The sequence below is a fragment of the Ornithorhynchus anatinus genome, chromosome 17 (genome assembly GCF_004115215.2).
Source record: "Ornithorhynchus anatinus isolate Pmale09 chromosome 17, mOrnAna1.pri.v4, whole genome shotgun sequence".
Classification (NCBI taxonomy): Eukaryota; Metazoa; Chordata; class Mammalia; order Monotremata; family Ornithorhynchidae; genus Ornithorhynchus; species Ornithorhynchus anatinus.
In genome coordinates, this window is record NC_041744.1 from 13609855 (window position 1) to 13630735 (window position 20881).

Genomic DNA, 20881 nt, shown 5'->3' on the forward strand with positions numbered 1-20881 from the left:
CTATAACTATCCCAGTGCTCGGTACAGCGCTTGGCACGTAGTAAGTGCTTAACGAATGTCATTCTTGTTACTGTTGTCCAGTAGGAGGACACGCCACTCTAAGATGTACGTGCTCCCACCCCTTCTTCCTGAGGCCCAGTAGGACCAGATCCGCCCCAGTCAAAGCCCCAAGTGGACTGAGGTATGAGGGCTGAGGAACAGAGGAATTTGGAGTGCTTATTAACAGTAATAATAATCGTGGTACTTGTTAAGTCCTTCCCGTGTGCCAGGCACTGTACTAACCACTAGGGTGGATATAAGCAGATGGGGTTGGGCACATTCCCTATCCTACATGGGGCTCACAGTCTTCATCCCCATTTTGCAGATGAAGTAACTGAGGCCCAGAGAAGTTGTGACTTGCCCAAGGTCACACAGCTGACAGGCGGCGGAGCCGGGATTAGAACCCATGACCTCTGACTCCCAAGTCCGTGCTCTTTCCACTGAGCCACCCCGCTTCAGCCTGCTTCATTTACTGAGCGCTTACCGTGTGCAGAGCACTAGAACAGTGCTTGGCACATAGGAGGCGCTTAACAAATACCATCCTCATCGTCACTGTATTAAGTGCTTGGGGGAGTACAGTACAACGATAAACAGACCCATTCCCTGCCCATAAGCTTACGGTTTAGCGGGGGAGGCAGACATTAATAATTTTGATGATGGAGATTGCCCTTGTTCTGCAGAGCGGGATCTTGTCTCCAGTATGGTTTTGCTATCCTGATTTTCCCGAAGCCTCTGCTTACCGAAAACAACCCCCCTTGTGATGACTCCCACCTGGTCTTTCCACAGCAGGTGACTCACCCCCTCATCCATCAAAAGTCTGCTTTTATAGCCTCCGGTGCAAGCCTGTTCCACTACATCTCTGTCACACTTGTTCTGTCCCTCTGTCCACATTGAATTTCATTAATAACGATAAGGATTATTAGATTAGTATGCGCATACTATGTGTCAAGTTCTGTTCTAAGCGCTGAAGCAGATTCACGGTAGAGTCCCTGTCCCTTGTGGGATCCACAGGCTAAGTAGGAGGTAAAACTTGTGTTTAATCTCCATTTTCCATAGGAGAAAATTGAGACACAGAGTAGTTGTGACTTACCTGAACAGGCAACTGGCAGAGCTGGAATTAGAATCCAGGACTTCTGACTCTCAGGCCTGGGTAGACCACACTACTTCTCTAGTATCGGTGGGGATGGGGAGGTCCTGGGGCCGACACTGATCCGGCCCCTGACCTGCAGACCGAAAAATGCCGACGCCACCCAGGACCGGTGCTTTTTCTGTGGCTGCTGGTTCTTAAATAAGCACTCCAGGCTCACCTGATCCAGAACTTTATCACCCTCTCACAGTCACTATTGCTGAGAACCAACTCCTAGAGCCTGTTGGTGGTGAAAACATTAGCATGGCACCCACCAAGCCAGAAAAATGAGCTCCTTGTGCCCCAGGGTCGCCAAGGACAAAACCTCCCCATCTGAGGCAACAGCCATCCTGAGTTTAGGATCTGGGATGGGCCCGTGTTGACTTTCTGGCCACTGGGCAATAGCTTGGGGGGCCTTGTCTTGATGGCCTGTTCAGAGCTGATAGGGCAGGAGGTGAAGGCCCAATCAGCCAGTGGTATTTATTGAGCATTTACTCTGTGCAGAGCACTGTACTAAGCACCTCCGTGAGTACAACAGAATTAGCAGATGAGTTTACAGCCTAGGGGGGAGACAGACATAAATTGAAAAGCAGCAAGGTCTAATGAGGAGGGGTCACAAGGACCTGGGTTCTAATCCCTGCCCCTCCACTTGTCTGCTGTGTGACCTTGGGAAAGTCACTTCACTTCTCTGGGCCTCAGTTCCCTCATCTGCAAAATGTAGATTCACTGTGAGCCCCATGTGGAACAGTGGATGGGTCCAAACGTGAGTAGCTTGTATCCACCTCAAGCCCTTAGAACAGTGCTTAACCAGTAGTACCTTTAAAAAAATATAAATATGCATGTAAATAAAATTGAAAACCTATAACTTAAAGAAAGGTACCTAAGTGCTGGAGGGTTGGGGATGGGACCCAGCCGCTTCAGGGAACCAGACGTTCCCACCCAGTGCCTGGCAAGCTTCACGCTTCTTCCTAATTTGGTGAAGCCACAACAGCAGCTGGTAACCCCCAGAGATTTGCTTCCTTTTGTGTAATCGGGGGCCCTTCCCAGCCGTGTCTCCGGAGGCCCCTGACTGAAGTCGGCGGCCCGGGTAGAAAAGTCTGGCAGACTTTCTGAAAGGGAAGACACTGGAGAAGACCTCAGTGGCCCATCTTGTTGCCCAAACTCTACCTTGCCCTCTCGTCCCTCATGAAGGAGGTGCCTGCATTGAGTAAGACACTCCGGACCAAGGAGTGCCATGCCCCCTCACCCCCTTCCTCCTCCTAGCTTTTCCACTCACTACTTCTGCTTCTCCCCAGCTCGAACATTTTGTTCCTCTCTCATTAAACTCTTTACTCAGCCTGGTTCTTGTGACCTGTGGCCTTCTCCCGGCATCCATCAATCAGTAATATTTATTAGGCTCCTGCTCTCTGCAGAATACTGTACTAAGTGTTTGGGAGAGTACTGTAGAGTTAGATGTGATTCCCTGCCTTAAGGAACTTACGAACCAGCGATGGAGAGGGCACAAACTAATTGACAGAGGAGGAAGGGAGATATGTAGATAAGAGTTGTAAGTGCGATATGTGTGAGTGGGTGTGAGTGCGTAGATTTGACCTACAGAGTAGATAAATGACAAAAGGCCTTCTAGAGATATGATTTAAGAGAGGCTTTGAAGAAACAGAAAACTGAGGTCTGACAGATTTGATGAGAGGGAAAAGTCAGACACAAGAGATAAGAAGTAGGCCCAGAGGAGTAAGACAGCTTTGAGTGGAACCAAGCGTATAAATTGGGTTTTAGTGGGAGAAGAGACAGTGCTCTGCACACAGTAAGCGCTCAACAAATATGATCGAATGAATGAAAGAAGAGAATGGATGAGTAAGAGGAAGAGACTTGATGAAGGGCCTTAAAACCTATGATTAGAAGTTTCTGTTTGATGTGGAGAGAATTAAGTAGCCATTGAAGCTTTATGAGGCAGAGAGGGGCAGGTGCAGAATGACTGTTTAGAAAAATGATGAGAGCAGCAGAGTGAGGTGTAGATTGGAGACGGAAGAGACTGGAGGCAGGGAACCTAACGTGGAGGCTGATGGATGAGACAAACTGACATGTGATGAGCCCTTGAAGTGGGGTGGTGGCATATTTAGGTGGAGAGCAAGGAATGGATTCTGGAAAGTTGGAGGGAAAAATGATGCGATTCAGTGATAGGCTGAATATGAGAGTTGAAAGAGAGATTTTAAAATAATCGTGGTGTCTGTTAAGCCCTTACTATGTGGCGGACACTACTAAACACTGGGGTGGATACAAGCAAATCAGGATGGACACAGTCATTATCCCACGTGGGGCTAATGGGCTCAATCCCCATTGTCCCCAGGTAACTGAGGCACAGAGAAGTGCAGTGACTTGCACAAGGTCACACAGCAGACCAGAGGTAGCGCTGATATTAGAACCCACGACCTTCTGACTCCCAGGCCTCTGCTCTTTCCGCTAGGCCATGTTGCTTCAAATGCTGAGGTGGGGGGCTTCAGAGTCAGGGAGGGTTGTCATGTTGTCAAATATGAGAAGTGATGGGATTGAAGGCACAGGTAGAAGTGGATTTTGAAAGCAGGCGGGGGTTCCTCTCGAGAGAAGACAAAGATGTGAGGGTATTGGGGAGTGAGGGAAGGGGAGGGTTGAGGGAGGCGCTAATCTGATGGTTTTGATTTTGTCACTCAATCATATTTACTGAGTGATTACTGTGTGCAGATCACTGTACTAAGTGCTTGGAAGGGTGCAGTAGGACAGTTGGTAGACACGTTCCCTGCCCACAGTGAGCTTACAATCTAGCGGGGAGACAGACATCAATAGAAATAAATTAAATTACAGACATGTTTATAAGTACGTAAGACATATGTATGTACGTACATCTCATAATACCAAAATGAGAAGCAGCATGGCTTAGTGGATAGAGCCCAGGCCTGGGAGGCAAAGAAGCATAGGTTCTAATTGTGCCTCTGCTATATGTCTGCCGTGTGACTTTGGGCAAGTCAGTTAACTTCTCTAGGCCTCAGTTGTCTCATATGTAAAATGGGGATTAAGTGTGTGAGCCCCATGTGGGACAGGGACCTGCTTAACTCGTATCTACCCTAGCGCTTAGAACAGTGCTTGGCATATAGTAAGCGCTTAACAAGTACCATAAGTATAATTTTGTCAACACAATTAGTGCCTAGACCTTTAGGGGCAAGACCACTCCAACGCCTCCTGACTAAAAATTCCTCTTTCACTGAAATCTGCCAAATCCCTTCTTTCCCAATTTCACAATCCCCTGACCAAATCCAGCCCCTCGGTTAAGCCTTCCCCTATGACTCTCCCGCACCTCCCTGGGCACGTCACCCCCAAAACAGCCCTGAATACGTACCTGCATATCTACTGATCCCACTCATTCATTTTTAGCTGACTTTGGATGTTCTGCCCCTGAGTTTCATAGAGGGAGCTGCGTCTTCCACATCATTCACCCAGGAACGGGGCAGGTGTTTGGGATGGTAAGAAGTGATGTTTTTCTTTTACCCTGCTGCTCTTCTACTACAACCCAGCCCACACACTACCCTCCTCTGACTCAAACTACTCACTGCATCTCAATCTCTTCTATCTCGCCACCGACCTCTCGCCCACATCCTGCCTCTGGCCTGGAACGCCCTCCCTCTTCATATCCGACGGATGATCGCCCCCCCCCCCACACCCCGCCTTCAAGGCACATCTCCTCCCAGAGGCTTTCCCCGACTAGGCCCCCTCTTCTCCCACCCCCTTCTCCGTCACCCTTCATACGCTCCTCCCGGCACTTAGGAGCGTAGCCGTAATTTATTTATATCAATGTCCATTTCCCTTTTTAGACTGTAAACTCGCTATGGGCAGCGAACGTGCCTGCCAGCTCTGGTGGACAGTAGCCTCTCAAGCGTTTACTACCGTGCTCTGCACACAGTAAGGGCTCAATAAATGTGATCGATTGATGGATTGAAGGAGGCTGCCACGGCCCAGACCTTAGGTTAAATCCGTTCCCGGGAGTACCAGGCTGCCGTGGGCAGCCTCCAGATGGTGCTGCTGCCATTTCCCTGGCAGGCCAAGTCCGGGCTTCCGGTCTGCAATGGCTGCGAGGCTTAGGCCTGTCCCCCTCTTAGGGGGACCTTGAGGACCCTCCCCACCTATCATCCTAACCATTCTGCCCCGCTTCCGCACCCCGATGTGTTCCCGTGAGCTAAATTAACCACAATAGTGGTGGTAAGTCTGGAAGCGCTCTCCACGTGCCGACCCCCAGAGACCGTAATCGGGTCGGGCCCAGCCCTTGCCCCACGTGGGGCTCACAGTCTAAGAGGGAAGGGAGAGATCAGGTGAGAAAACTGGCCCACAATAAAGTTGTGTCTTTCCCAAGGCCCCACAGCAGACAAGTGGTGGCCCTGGGATTAGAACTCAGGTCTCCTGACTCCCACTCCACTGGGCCTCACTCCTTTTCGTGCCGCTAAACTGGCAGATGCAGCGTTTCCCCGAAGGAGAGACAGACCCTCTAAAACTCCCGAGCAGTGGGATCTGGTGAGAAGGGGTGGGGAAGGGAGGGAGGAGGATGGGGTACAGCGCCGTCCCGGCTCCTGGCTGTTGGTAGGAAAGACTGTTGCAAAGAGATCCACCAGACTGACAGAGGTTTCTCAGAGTTTTAATTTTCCCCTCAGTGTCATTAACAAAAGCTTCGTCATTTCTCCCCCACCCCCACAATCACTCGGGATGATGAGGGAGTCTGGAGATGTGAGAGGGGAGGAAGGCGAAGGGGAGCCGCTGCAGTCCGGGAGGGCGATGAGCAAATTGCTCGGGCCCGCCCGGATCCCGAGCGGGGGATTCTCGCCGCCGGACCTTCTCCTCTGCTGCCTTTCTCCTTGGCTCGGCCTTCTGGGCGAGTTCCGTTGGAGCCTGTGAGAGGGATGGGCAGCCGGGGCTCTCGGGCGGCCCCAAACTCTGCTTCTCCAAAACCTCCCCAAACTCTTCTCCTCCAGTCCCTCCCCCCAGGAGCCACCGCAGCTGCAGGAGCCCAAGGCCTTTGGACACTGTCAAAGGGCGTCGCCTCCAGAAGGTTCACTGAGGGTTGCGGACGAGGCCCGGAACGAGGTAGGGCCCCAGAGCTCCTGACAGCCGCCTTGAGCCGGGTGGAGGAGCATAGGCCGTCCCTCCCCGGCACCCTTTCTGCTCCGTTTCCCCTTCACTCCCCCAACGACAGCCTTACCGTTACCCATCAGGGTCTTCTGGGCATGCCCCTTGTCCCTGGAAAGGGTGACCTCTGGTGCCCTGGCCTGCTTCTTGGTCAGCCCCTTCTTCATGGCCCTCCTCTCCCCCTGCAAGCCCCAGGCATTGTAGAGCTTGGGCAGGGAGTCGCCCGGCTCCGCCGAAGTGGCTGGCTCCAGCGGGGAGGAGGCCACCTGCCAAAGAACCCGCCGGGTGAGGGGCGTCGGGGCCTGGGCTTCCTTCCCTGGGGCTCCCACCGGAAATGGCTCCCACAACCGCCCTTCCCTCTGCCAAGAATCCCCAGCTTGCAGGCACTGCTGTGGGGTCTGCCCAGACGTGAGCCCTCGGGTTTGAAAGGCACCAGCCCGCACAGGGAATGAGATGTGATGACGGAAAGTCCTCCCTCTCCCCCAGGTTGGATTCTTCCTCGGGACCCAGTCCAAACTGCAGGTGTCCCCGGGAGGCCTAGGTGATGCCCCGAACGATGTCCAGAGACTGCCGAGGCCCAGACTGAGGGAGGGTGGGAAGGGACCCCACTGCCTCACCGATAACTTAGCGGCCTGGTGGTTCTTGCTCAATCTGTAGAGTCTGCGCAGCTGCTTGGCGTCCAAGTCGGAGAAGAGTGAGACGAAACGCCAAAGCATCCTGCGGTCAGAGGTGAGAAACCTTAGAGATACCACTCGTGGGAAGGAGGGTCCCTCCTGCCCGGGACCTTTGACCACGGCCAGAAATTGGTATCTATCCCCCACCCCTCCAGGGAGCGGGAGGATGAAGAAGCTACAACAGACTTCATCTTTTAGGTGGTGAAGGGAAGGTAAAAGCCGTGTCTGTCCCGAGAGGCCAGTGATGAGAGAGCGGAGTTTGGCCATTGGTTTGAGATGGTCTTGATCCTCCCCGGTGAGACGGGTAGGAGTGGGCTGGACTGGGGGACTAGATTGTGCTCAACTCATCGTCCATCTCTCACTTCCTGACTGAGGGGGTCCCTCCAGGGTCTGGTCTGGACCCCTACCTCTTATTTTACACTCATTGTTACGGAGAACTCATCCGCTCCCTCGGTTTCCGCTCCCACTTCTGTGACTCCCAAGCCTCTCTCTAGCCCCGATCTCTCTTTCCTTCGTGGCAATCTCACGTTTTCTCTTGCCTCCAGGACATGTCCATGAGGATGTCCCGTGGTGCCTTAAGTTCAACGTGACTACAACTAAAGTCTTCATCTTTCCTTCCTGCTCTTTTTCCTCCACCTAACTTTCCCATCACAACAGCACCACCCTCTCCTTCCCGTAGAGCACTTAGTAATGATATTCTCCACATAGGAGGTGCTCAGTAAATACCACTGATTGGTATTTCAGCCTCCTGGTCAGGGCTCATTTGGGGAGTCTGGCCACTCTAGGACTCTGGTAAAGGTGATAACCAGCCCGATAGGTCCCAATGGACCCATCCGTCTCCCCACCCTCCTTGCCTGCACATTCATTCATTCACTTGTATTTATTGAGCACTTACTGTGTGCAGAGCACTGTATTATTCATTCATTCATTCATTCAATAGTATTTATTGAGCGCTTACTATGTGCAGAGCACTGTACTAAGCACTTGGGAGATTACAATACAACAATCTAAATAAGAATAGGGCAACTGGGTGTTCTGTGGCCCCCATCTTCTCAGGCCTATATATTTCTCCCCCACCCAAGGGTAAACTGGCAGGTCAGTGAGAGGAGAGAGGGTGAGAGGACATACTTTTTCCAGTGTTTGGTTTCCCACGCTCTGCAGTAATGCTGCAAGAAAGTGTCGATGTGGTTCCCTAAGACCACTAGACTCTTCTTCATACACCTCAGTCTCTTCTCCCACGGAAGGTCTCTGGGCAGATACAGCTTCCGCAGGAATCTCTTCAGCGGCCTCAGGTATTCTTTGCACTTGGGGGAGAGCGAGTTTTATGAGAGAAGGCAGGACTTAAATCTGGTGAGAAGAGTGTCCTGCAGCCCGTACCAGAGAGGGGAGCAGGAACTTTAAGGGCAGTTTAGGTACCTGTCTCACGGTCCTAGCGGCCAGGTCACCGGCACCATCCCTTTGGCGGACTGAAACGCTATCGGAATCACCTCTGTTCAGGCCCTGGTCTGTGAAGTCCTGGGAACCCAGCCTCCCACCCTGCCGTAGGCCTCTCCGTGGTGGCGAGGGGGCACTTGGCCATGCCTCTCAGTCTTTTCTTTTTTATGGTATTTTTAAGCACTTGCAATGTGCCAGGCACTCTACTAAGCACTGGGGTAGTTACAAGCTAATCATTTAGTATTATTTATTGAACGCTTACTATGTGCAGGTTGGACACCTTCCCTGTGCAAACATGGGGCTCACAGTCTTAATCCCCATTTCAGAGAAGAGGCCCAGAGAGGTGAAATGGCTTGATCAAGGTCACACAGCAGACAAGGGGCAGAGCTGAGATTAGAACCCAGGTCCTTCTGACCCCCAGGCCCCTGCTCTAACCACTAAGCCATGCTGCTTTTCGGTCTTGGGGACCATTCCCAGGGTCCGGTAGGCAGAGGACCCGAGTCTAGATGGGAGTGTTCTCTTCACTCACGATTTTGAAGATGTCCTGGCCCAAGCCCTCAGCGGAGTGGATGAGGGAGTCCCCGGCGGGGCTTCGTGCGCTCCTCTCCGGACGGGTCACCTCGGCCGCCTGCGGGGATTGTGTGTGGTCAGGGCCTCCCTCACAGAAATGGGAGCTGCGCCCCCGAGGCCGGACTGGGGTCTTCCCCAGGAAGCCCCTTGCCCCAGTTCCTCAAATCGAATAGGTGAGGGGCCCGAGGCGACCGCAGGTCTGTCCACCTCAGGGAGTTGGCCCCGGGCTGTTTCGGTGGCCTGGCCCTCGGCCGCCCTTTCTTCCCTCCCTGCCCAACTCCCGTGTGGCGTCAGTCAGTTGGGCCCGGTCCCGTTGAGAGGGAAATTCTCCATCGGGGCCCTTGGAAGCAGAGGCCTCCTGCCTTACGTCTCGCACGCTCCTTCTACTCCAGACTCTCCTTCCTGCTCTGCCTGTCCCCAACTCCCCCGCCCGACCCCCAGGCCCCATCTCCCCCATCCCCATTTCCCTGGCCCTGCGAGCCCCCGGATCTTCGACCGCTTCACCTTCTCCGACTGCCTGTCCCCTTCGGCCCCTGTCGCCACCAAGGGCTCCATGTCCACACCGTGACTTCCAGGTTCCTTAACGGCGCGGCGTCTCGGAGAGGAAGTGGGGAAGGGCCTGGCTCTAGAACTTCCAGGGGAAACCATGGCAACACCGGAACAAAGGGTCTGTCCAGCCTCGGACTGTGGCTCAGGGACCCCAAAGCGTGTCTTCGGGCGTGGGGGAGGGATGCCGACGTAATGGGGGGCAGGGTTCCTATGATTCTGCCTGCTGAACCGTGTCAGTTGAGTGCCTACCGGCTGCTGAGATCGTGGGAACGTGCACCGGAAATGGACGACTCCGGGCCTGCCCCCAATCATTCAGTAATCAATCAGTTGTATTTTTTGAGTGCCCTCTCTGTCCAGGCCACTGTACTAAGTGCCGAGGAGATCCCATCGCTTAATACAGTGCCGGGCACATAGTAAGCGCTTAACAAACGCAGTAGTTATTATTATTCAACAGAGTCAGTAGACACGGTCCCTGCCCTCGAACCGCTTTACCATTTAGCGTCACCCTTGCACTTCAATCATATTTATTGAGCGCTTACTGTGTGCAGAGCACTGTACTAAGCGCTTGGAAAGGACAATTCCGCAACAAAGACAGTCCCTGGTCACAGTGGGCTCACAGTCTAGAAGGGTGGAGACAGACATCAAAATAAGTAAACAGGCATCGATAACATCAATAAAAATAAATAGAATTAGAAATATACATATCAGAATAAGTAAAACAGGCATTAATATAAATAGAGTTATAGCTATGTACATATATATACAAGTGTTGTGGGGCAGGGAGGGAGGGTAGAGCAAAGGGAGCGAGTCAGGGTGAGATGGGAGAGGGAGCTTAGGAAAAAGGGGTCTTAGTCTGGGAAGGTCTCCTGGAGGAGGTGAGCCTTCAATAGGGCTTTGAAGTTGGGGGGGGGAGTGTGATTGTTTGGCAGATTTGAGGAGGGGGAGGGCATTCCAGGCCAGAGGTAGGACGTGGACTAGGGGTCGATGGCGTTACAGGAGAGAAGGGGGCAGCCACCTCATTTTTAGCAACCACCGCCCTGGCTCGAAAGCTCTTCTCATAATTAGATAACTGTAAACAGCCCCTTCATTGGTCTTGCATCTTAATCGAGTTTAAATTTACTCAAAGAGAACGGCACTGACAGTAAAGTTCATCGTTGGACGTGTGGGTAGCTGAAAGGTCAACGCGAGTCCTGACTATATTTCGCCCACACAAAGACGGCCTTTTGTTGGGTAGCCATTGGGGCCAGCTTCAAATGTTAAGCTGCCCCCTCCCCTTCTGCTTCACACTGTTGTCACGATGTGCTGGGTGCGCTTGTCCTCTGGACTGCAAGCTCGTTGTGGGCAGGGAATGTGTCTGTTTATTGTTATATTGTATTCATTCAGTCAGTCTTATTTATTGAGTGCTTACTATCTGCAAAGCACTGTACTAAGCGCTTGGGAGCATACAGTGCAACAAAAGACACATATTGTACTCTCCCAATTGCTTGGTTCTGTACTCTGCACACAGTAAACACTCAATAAATACAATTGATTGAATGTGGCATAAGATGGCGATACCATGTGGAAGCGTTTGAACCCCTCTGACCCTAGAGTGTTTTTCTGGGGGCTTAGAGGGGCGCTTCACTTCTCTGGCCTCAGTTTGCTCATCTGTAAAATTGGGGATTAAGAGGAGAACCCTATGGGGGACGGGGACTGTGTCCAATCCGATTATCTTGCATCTAACCCCAGCACTTAGAACAGTGCCTGGCACATAGTAAACGCTTAAATACTATCACCATCTTCCTCGACCCAACGGTGCTCTGTTCAGCCGAGTGCAGTGGTTGGAAATCACTCCTAGGAACGATCCATCCAGAACGAAGGGCGAGGCAGCTTTCCAATCAGCTCAGGTTTCTCCCTCAACGCTCCAAGTGGGCCACTGAGCCCAGAACGTCTCCCGCTGCCGTGGAGAAACTGCTGATGGAGCCGAGATTTAAGCCGGAAGTGCCAGTGTGGGAACGGAGTTTAGTGTCCCGCTCTGGGTGTCGGTAGCAGTCTTAGCAATAATAATAATAATTGTGGTATCTGTGGTATTATTGGACTTGCACGAGTGATGAAGCTTGCCTGATGCTGGAAAGAAGGAATGTTTGGAAGACTGCCAGAATAATCTTTATTGCACACTGATCGGTAGTTTAATGACATGCCTGAGTGGGTATTAAAGTACAGTTTAGTTTCCAGCCTTTTTTTCCTCCTTGAGATAGTTGAGTGGCGGGTGAGGCTAAGGAGGAGACCAGCAACAGAAACTACAGAGCTGGGGAAAGAGGACTGGGCCTGGGTTTGACCTTCCCTTGGGCCACACCCAAGGTGGAAGAAAAGCAGTTTTATTTCTTTTTTTTTTTTTAATGGCATTTGTAAAGTACTTATTATGCATCAAACACTGTTCTAAGAGCTAATCTTGTCAGACACAGTCCCTGTCCCACACGGGGCTCAGTCTAAGATTACTTTCTGGACACTTCCTCTGTGGAGACCAGGCAGGTATCTTTAGACACGCTCAGCACAGTGTTCTGCGCACCATTAGGGCTCGGTCAATACCACTGTTAAATTGATTGGTGGGAGTTGCAGTCGATTCCGCATTCAGAGCTGAAAGCCCAGTAGAGCCCCAGAGTCAGATTGGCGGGAGTGAATTCAGCAGGAGTGAATCCCCAACAGCTCGCTCAGAGCTTCAGACCCGGGCAGCTAACACGGGCAGCAATCCAGAGTCTGAGTGGGAGCTGCTGCCTCAGGGGAGCCCTCGAAATCGGTGAGCTTCCCGCTCTCGTGCCTTGTGGTTTGGACTCTCCCCTCTGAGCTCTTCCTGATGAGAGACGGTCGGGCGCTGGGATGTGCTCGCAACCCCGAGAAGCAGCATGGCAGGCAGAAGAACCTGGGTTCTAATTCCAGTTTTGCCACTTGCTTGCTGTGTGACCTTGGGGAAGTCACTTCCCTTCTCCGTGTCTCAGTTACCTCATCTGAAAAATGGGGATTAAGACTGTGAGACCCTGTGTGGGACAGGGACTGTGTCCAACCTGATTAGTTTGTATCCACCCCAGCGCTCAGAACAGTGCTTGACACATAGTAAGTGCTTAACAAATACCATTATCATTATTATTATTTTTGTTTCGTGGCTTCAACTCTTGAAAATGGTGTCCTGCTGCTCAGGCAAACTTAAAAACCACAGGGGGTTTGAGAGGTCCAGACCGCCTTCTTTCAGTGCTCATCGGGCTGAGTTAGCTTGGCTCTTGAAAATCTAGGTCAGAGAAGCCAAGCTGACGAAGAAGCCAGTTCTACGACTCGGCTCATGTGGGGCTCTCGTCTCTTCTCTTCTGCAGGGCTCTAGGGTTGACCACTGTGCTACACTCTCTCTTCTCCATTCCCACCCATTTTTCTCTTACTGTGTGCAGGGGATAAGGAATCTCCTTGGCTCCCTCCCAAACCCTGAATGCAAAACACAAATTAGCACCCTCGAAAGTGCGGAAAAGAAATCTGGTCGCCTTACCCTGGACCGAAGCCCAAGCTCAAAACACTTGGCTTGGCTACAGGGGAGGTTTGGTGTTGATCGGGGAGTGAACATTTTGTGGCTGGTTTGAAATCTTTTGGTCCTTTGCCTGCTGGACGACTAAATCCAGAGAGTCAGTTCGACGTGTTTTCATTTTGGGATTTCGATTCGGCCCGGTGGAAGAATTAGGAAACATCCTTCCCATAATGCAAGTCTGTTGTGGTATAATACGATCCATACGTTGGCAGGAGTAGATTCAGTGTAAGAAGAACCAGTAGTGCGGGTATGTGAGGCCTCAGTCAAGGAGTGCAGCTATTACACTCCCTTGTCTCTGCCTCCACTTTCCCAATCTGCAGGTTATCTTGTGCTTTTGCAACTTTAGGGAATGAACATCTCCCCGACTAGACTGGAAGCCCACTGACTGTGTCTGCTGTCTCTGAATTGATCAATCGTATTCAGTGAGCATTTACTAAGTGCAGAGCATTGTACTAATAATAATAATAATGTTGGTGTTTGTTAAGCGCTTACTCTGTGCAGAGCACTGTTCTAAGCGCTGCGGTAAATACGGGGCAATTAGGTTGTCCCATTTGGGGCTCACAGTCTTAATCCCCATTTTACAGATGAGGTAACTGAGGCACAGAGGAGTTAAGTGACTTGCCCAGTCACACAGCTGACAAGTGGCAGATGACTTGCCCAGTCACACAGCTGACAAGTGGCAGATCTGGGATTCGAACCCATGACCTCTGACCCCCAAGCCCAGGCTCTATCCACTGAGCCACGCTGCTTCTCTTTGGAGAATGCAATATAACAATAAGCAGACACATTCCCTGCCCATAATGAGCTTACAGTCTAGAGGAGGAGACAAACGTTTATAAATTTATTTATTAATAAATGTATTATTTACAAATATAAATGGTGTAGAGGGCTGAACTCTGAACTCCCCAAAGTGCTTAATATAGGGCTCTACACAGAACAAGTGCTCTTGCTAAATATTGTTCATTCATTCATTCAGTAGTATTTATTATTTATGTGCAGAGCACTGTACTAAGCGCTTGGAATGTACAATTCGGCAACAGAGACAATCATTACCGATTGAATTTGTATAGAAAATGTCAGTAATGTTGGTATCTTGGAACCATCTATCCCACAACTCATGAATTTCCCTAGACTCAGTGGTTGCTAAAATGTGATTTATACCTAACACATTTCTTCAAGAGCACTACTGTGAAATAGAAAAGATTGTAATTAACTGTAAGCACGCATAGGTTTACTAGGTTCCCATATGAAGTTGCCATCTCTCTAGATTTGAACCCAAGTCTCCAGACTTCAAGCAGTTTCCATTTTCCGGATTGTCAGTGAAAATCTCCAGATTTTCAGTAAATGCCTTGATTTTTTTTTTTTCCTCCCTAAATAAGATTTCGGGTGGACTTGATCTCCTTTTTATGGAAAGATTACAAGCCACGGGGAGTCAGAAAGTCATGGGTTCTAGTCCCAGCTCCACCGTTTGTCTGCTGTATGACCTTGGGCAAGTCACTTAACTTGTCTGTGTCTGTTACTTCATCTGTAAAATGAGGATTGAGGCTGTGAGCCCCATGTGGGACATAGAATGTGTACAAATGGTTTATTTTGTGTCTACCCCAGCACTTACTACATTGTCTGGCCTCATCGTAACCACTTACCAAATATTTAAAAAAAAACCTCAAAAAAACATGCCCCCTGAGGCGTGGGTTCAACAAAGGCATTCATAGGAGTGGTGCATGTCAGGTAGTGAATTTTAAAATGCTTTAGGCTCTCCTTACTTGCTCATCTTTAAAATTGAGGCTTTTTTTTTCCTAAAGAAAAGCTTATCGTAGGAAATGTGATGGTCCACAAGCTGTCTGAAGCTTCTTGTTATGCCTAGATTCCTAAGCTTTGAGAGGTCACTGCAATCCCACTTGAATAGCAATCACAAAATGATCGCCTGGCTGGCAGAGAATACACTAAAGGGGGAGATGGGAAAAATGACGCTACTGAAGGGGAGTCATCACCCCCTAGTACTGAAAAGAGAATTTTCTTAGGCGAGCCAGCACCTTAGAGAGTGTTTAACATAATCAAATAGTCTAAAGTGGGGAAAAGATTTGAATAGAGTAATTCCTGAAGGAAATACTTAGGAGCTTAAAGTGTTCTTGGGTACATAAAAGCACAAATCCTGAAATGAATGGAAAGAAAGCTTTCCTCGCTGGAGCCAGAATTCAGTCTCTAAAACCGTTCTGAAACAGAGGCAAATCCTGCTTCAAAATTGCGATTATGTGGCTTCAGGCCAACGACCCCCTCCTGCCTTATGGATAAAGTCTGTGCAGCCGCTGGGGTTTCCAACAAGGAGGGGCTTTGAGGGAGCTGAATAAGTCTCCATCCCTTGGCAGAGGGGCAGCTGAGGAGAGCTTGGAGACTCTCCCCATGCTCCTCCAATCCCATCTACTTTCTGGTCCACCATTTTTTCTGGTCGCTATCAACAGATACGAAATGCTACTTTGTATTTTTTTTTATGGTATCTGTTAAGGACTTACTCTGTACCAGGCACTCTACCAAGCACGGGGATAGATAGGAGCTAGTCACGTTGGGCAGCAGTCTCCATCCCACGTGGGGCTCACGGCCTTAATCCCCATTTTACAGGTGAGGTAACTGAGGCACAGAGAAGTGATGTGGCTAGCCCGGGGTCACACAGCAGCCTTGTGGCGGAGCTGGGATTAGAACCCAGCTCCTTCTGACTCCCAGGTCCGGGCTCTATCCACTAGACCACCCCGCTTGCATCAGTTACCTCGTGCTGCCAAACACAGAAAGGTGACCGAGTGCTGAGGTATGTGGGATCACTGCGGGGTTTTTTCAGCCTTATGTTACAGAATTCAGGTGCAAAACCTGCAAACGGTTATAGAGCAAACATCCTCCCTATGGCTGTTTGGAGAAAACAGGAATGATTTTTAGGATGTCGGTATTATTTGAATGACTCATAGTTGGAGAAAAAAAAAGTATGGAATGTTACGACTTAATAATGTTGGTATGTTAAGCGCTCACTATGTGCAGACCATTGTTCTAAGCGCTGGGGTAGATACATGGTCATCAGGTTGTCCCACGTGAGACTCACAGTTAATCCCCATTTTACAGATGACGGAACTGAGGCACGGAGAAGTGAAGTGACTTGCCCACAGTCACACAGCTGACAAGTGGCAGAGCCGGGATTCGAACCCATGAACTCTGACTCCCAAGCCGGGGCTCTTTCCACTGAGCCACGCTGCTCAAGGTGCCTTACCAGTAGTACAGAAGCGCTGCTGCCTCAGTCTTCCCCATCTGTGTCCTGGGGAGAAGGCTGCCTCAAGCAGCATGGTGTAGTGGCTAAGGCACCGGCCTGGGAGTCAGAAGGTCATGGGTTCTAATCCCAGCTCCACCACTTGTCTTCTGGGTGACCTTGGGCAAGTCACTTCACTTGTCTGGGCCCCACTTACGTCATCTGGAAAATGGGGCTTGAGACTGTGAGTCCCACATGGGATAGGGACTGTGTCCAACTCAGTTTGCTTGTATCTACCCAACGCTTAGAACAGTGTCTGACACATAGTAAGCGCTTAAATACCATTATCATTACTTGAACGCTGACTGCTCCCTGCCCACTTCATGCGAACTAACGTAGCGTAACTGTTTGGAAAGAGCAAAGGCCTGGGAGTCGGGAGGACCTGGGTTCTAATCCCGGCTCTGCCACCAGGCTGCTGCGTGACCTCGGGAAAGTCGCTTCACTTCTCTGGGCCTCAGTTACCTCCTCTGTAAAATGGGGATTAAGACTGTGAGCTCTTTGTGGGATGTGGACCGTGTCCAATCTGACTACCCCGTATCTACCCCGGCGCTTAGAACAGTGCCTGGCACATAGTAAGTGCTTAACAGATACCATAAAAAAAAGAAAAAGCCAGCACTGTTCCCAATGTATTCTCAGACTATGTAGGGTATCCTGGCCCCAAGTTATTGGTCTTCGAGCTAGTACACTTATCAACCAGTGTCCTGGCCAGAGAGCAGAGAAATAACCTCCCTCTCTGCTTTCGAAAACCCTGTTTCTATACCGCTGAATCGGAGCTCTATTTTTAGGTTGACTTTTCCAGTCCCTGCTGTTAACACATGAGTAAATTTTACAGGAATCTTTCGGGTCAGAGAAAGTCACGGTACCGCATAAAGTTCTTTCGTTTCGTACCCCTCCTTCTGATTCTCTTTTGAAAGTGTGGTATCCGGTTTTAAAGAAAACACTGTTATCAGGCCCCTGGTGGCATGGTTCTCCTGACACGGCTGAGCAACACAACACCCGCAGGACTTGGATGGAAACCATTTTAGCATTTGGAATTCTGCAGCTCATTTGAAAATTGTCTTTGATTGCCTCCCTCCCACCTCCGTGATGACTCTTACGAATATCCCAGTGAGATGCATTAAAAATGAGAAATGGGATTAGTTCATTCAGTCATATTTATTGAGCACTCCACGGTGGGCAGAGCACTGTACTAAGCACTTAAGAGAGCATAATAGAACAATAAGCAGACACATTCCCTGTTAGAACATGGTCTGGGGCCTGCCAGTGGGTGGTGGAGCAACCAGTAGAGCAATCAGTGCTTCTGACACAGGGTCTACCTGCTGGCCAGGTAATAATGTTGGTATTTGTTAAGCACTTACTATGTGCAGAGCACTCTTCTAAGTGCTGGGGTACATACAGGGTCATCAGGTTGTCCCACGTGAGGCTCACAGTCTTCATCCCCATTTTACAGCTGAGGTAACTGAGGCACAGAGAAGTGACTTGCCCACAGTCACGCGGCTGACAAATGGCAGATCTGGGATTCGAACCCATGACCTCCCAAGCCCGTGCTCTTTCCCCTGAGCCATGCTGGTATCCTGCCTACTGATTGCTGGGAGCGCCAGGGGTCTGGAGAGATAAGGAGGTATGAAGAACAATGTCAAATTCGCCATTTTAATGGGGGCACTTTCCACTTTCAGTGAAAACAACAAAAATCCGATGCTTCTTTTTTCTCCCCCAGGATTTTCGGTTACAGCTCCAAACTATCTGCCTCTAACACTGATCTTTTATAAATCCTGCTCTGAGCTTTTGGAATTTTGGGGATATCGGGTGGAAAGAATCAACGGCACATGATGACATCTGATTTTACCCCTTTACCATTTTACTTGTGCCGAGAATCCCAACTTTTACACTTCATCTAATATAGTTCTTGTGTAAAGGTCATGCCTCCTCACTTCCGGAGAGGAATTCTGAACCAGGTGCTTGCCAGGGACGCGTTTGCCAAAACTCAGAATCCTTTGCCAGATTAGTCATCGGGTTATTTCTCATGCTAATTGCCCCTGAGACCTGAACTCCTTTCCCGAACCAATGAGAGCAGCTTTCTGAGGAGAAATCTTTCATTTAGGTAACCCAAATACAATAATATTGACAAAAAATAGTGCGGAAGCGGCGTGGCCTAGTAGATAGAGCACAGGTCTGGGTTCTAATCCTGACTCCGCCACTTAGCTGCCGGGTGACCTTGGGAAAGTTGCTGAGCTTTTCTGGGCCTCAGTTATCTCGTGTGTAAAACGGGGATTAAAACTGAGTGCCATAAGGGATGTGGACTTTGTCCAACCTGATTATCTTCCCCAGCTCTTAGTACAATGCCTGGCACATAATAAGCACTTAAATACTATTAAAAAAAAGAAAGGGGGAAAAAAAAAGAAGTGAAGTTCATGGTATGAGTTTTTTTATAAGTAATCCCCTAACCAGAAACCCCTACTGACACCGTTCTGCCTCTGCAGATACTTTGTATAAAACAAAACAAGTTTACAAAACATGGGTCAGGCTGGCTGGGGGCTCTGCTCGTTCACCAAAAGAACCCTCTCCTGCCTCAAAAATCCTCTGCCCTCAAGGCCCTCTATAAACTAGAAGAGGCTGCAGAAAATCAATCAATCCTATTTAGCACTTATTGTATGCAGAGCACTGGGCTAAATGCTTGGGAGAATACAGTATAAAGAGAGCCAGGTCCTGCCCACTATTACCCTATTTATTTTGTTAATGAGGTGTACATCCCCGTGATTCTATTTATCTTGATGATGATGTCTTTTTCTTGTTTTGTTCTGTTTTGCTTTGCTGTCTCTCCCGTTTAGATTGTGAGCCCGTCATTAGGCAGGGATTGTCTCTATCTGTTGCCGAATTGTACATTCCAAGCGCATAGTACAGTGCTCTGCACATAATAAGCACTCAGTAAATACTATTGAATGAATGAATGGAGCAGCTACCCAAGGATAATTCTGCCTTGGTCTCTGCTTTAGGGATATGAAAGTCTAAAACAGATCAAATGTGGGTGAAAGTGCAAAAAGACACACAGATAGATTGGAAGAAAACTGCAAAAGCGTGCTAAAAAAATACGTTTTCACAAATTCTGTGTGAATGGTCAGATTTTGGTAAAAATGGAGATGACAGCACAGCTAGAGAAATGAAAGTTCGGGCCCACTGGTCTGAATGCTTTGCCTGCCAGCTTCCTGATTTCAGCTTTACCCTGGGCGTAAAACCGAAACTTTCAGAGGCCTTAGGGAAACATTCACTTGGCACCCAAGATAAAATTGGAAATATCGAGCAGTTGTAGGATGGTCATATGCAGAAATGAAAGTTGCACATCTTCTTTTCCTTCCAAAGAAGAAGCATTGGAGGTAGAGGATAGGATAGGGCCTTCCAACGAATCATTCTTTCTCCCGCTATAGACCTTTTAGGGATGGTGTTACTCTTCACAAATACTGTATGCTTATTCAGTGCCCAGAATAACTTCCCCCCCCCGAATTCTGATTTAACTAGAGTAGAGAGACCCCTTCCCTAGCTCTAGCCTTCCTGCTGCCCAAAAGACAACCCAGGTTCTTCCTTGAATATATTTTCCTTTTTCTTATCCTTCTTCATCCAGGGGTCGTTTTTTTGGCTAGGAGGGTGCATCTGAAGGGAGTTATTACACTGCCATTAATAACTCAAAAGGGGCTAGAATGTGAACAAAATCGTAGCATAAAACTCTCTTCAGAAATATGGTTTGTGATGTTGCAGTCTGCTCCTTAGAGTGAAGAGCTTAGGAAAATATTCAGTTGTTGAAGTTCAGTGGAGTGAAATATGATTAAATAATAATTCTGGTACTTGTTAAGTGCTTACTGTGTGTCAAACATTGGGGTAGATACCAGTTAATCAGATTGGACACAGTCCTAGTCCCACATGGGGCTCAGAGTCTCAATCCCTGTTTGAAAGATGAGGTCACTGAGGCCCAGAGAAGTGAAGTGACTTGCCCAAGGTCACACAGCAGATGAGTGGCAGAGCCGGGATTAGAACCCTTGACCTTCCGACTCCCAGGCCCGTACTCTATCCAGGTTAAGTAAGGTCCCTGGTTGAAAGAGCCCAGGCCTGGGAGACCTGGGGTCAAATCTTGACTCTGCCACTTGCCTGCTGTGTGACTTTGAGAGAGTCACTTAACTTCTCTGTGGCTTAGTTTCCTAATCTATAAAGTAAAGATGAATTACCTGTTTTTCTTCTCCTTTAGTCAGAGAGCGCCACGTGGGACAGACTGTATCCCAACTGCTTATTCTGAACTTAAGATTGGCTAATAAAAATAATTGTGGTATTTAAGTACTATGTGCTGAGCAGTGTGCTAAGTGCTGGAGTAGATACAAGGTAATCAGGTTAGACGTGGTCCCTGTTCCTCATGGGGCTCACAGTTCTTAATCCACTGGATTTAAATGCTTTGAATTTCAAAGAATGGAGTGTTTTGGCACTTCAGCAAATTGTCGTAGAAATCAGGAAGAAAGATGATTCTAATTCTA

General features: G+C 49.3%; 2 protein-coding genes and 1 long non-coding RNA gene across 4 annotated transcripts in view; 2 read left to right on the forward strand and 1 right to left on the reverse strand.

Annotated features, from left to right (window-relative positions):
* The first annotated feature begins 22 nt into the window (after nt 1-22).
* On the forward strand, nt 23-6265 carry LOC114817713. Its single transcript, XR_003765573.2, has 3 exons — nt 23-181; nt 4568-4656; nt 6154-6265. It is a non-coding gene; the product is annotated as an uncharacterized LOC114817713 (long non-coding RNA).
* On the reverse strand, nt 5804-9626 carry C17H17orf64 (chromosome 17 C17orf64 homolog). 2 transcript variants are annotated; one of them, XM_007672913.4, is made up of 6 exons: nt 9490-9626; nt 8945-9043; nt 8110-8285; nt 6925-7024; nt 6381-6489; nt 5804-6070 (listed from the first exon to the last, which is right to left on the reverse strand). In XM_007672913.4, exons 1-6 carry the CDS (start codon nt 9538-9540, stop codon nt 5856-5858), a joined length of 750 nt encoding a protein of 249 aa, XP_007671103.2. In that variant the 5' UTR covers nt 9541-9626; the 3' UTR covers nt 5804-5855. The 2 variants fall into 2 exon arrangements, with proteins under 2 accessions (XP_007671103.2, XP_007671102.2); XM_007672912.4 differs by having other exon boundaries at nt 6381-6573; nt 9490-9622.
* Nucleotides 6979-20881, forward strand: part of USP32 (ubiquitin specific peptidase 32) — a 193491-nt gene continuing 179588 nt past the window's right edge. Inside the window, exon 1 of the mRNA XM_029081736.1 lies at nt 6979-7036. The gene's annotated coding sequence lies outside the window, so the exon portion shown is untranslated. The remainder of the gene's footprint in view (nt 7037-20881) is intronic.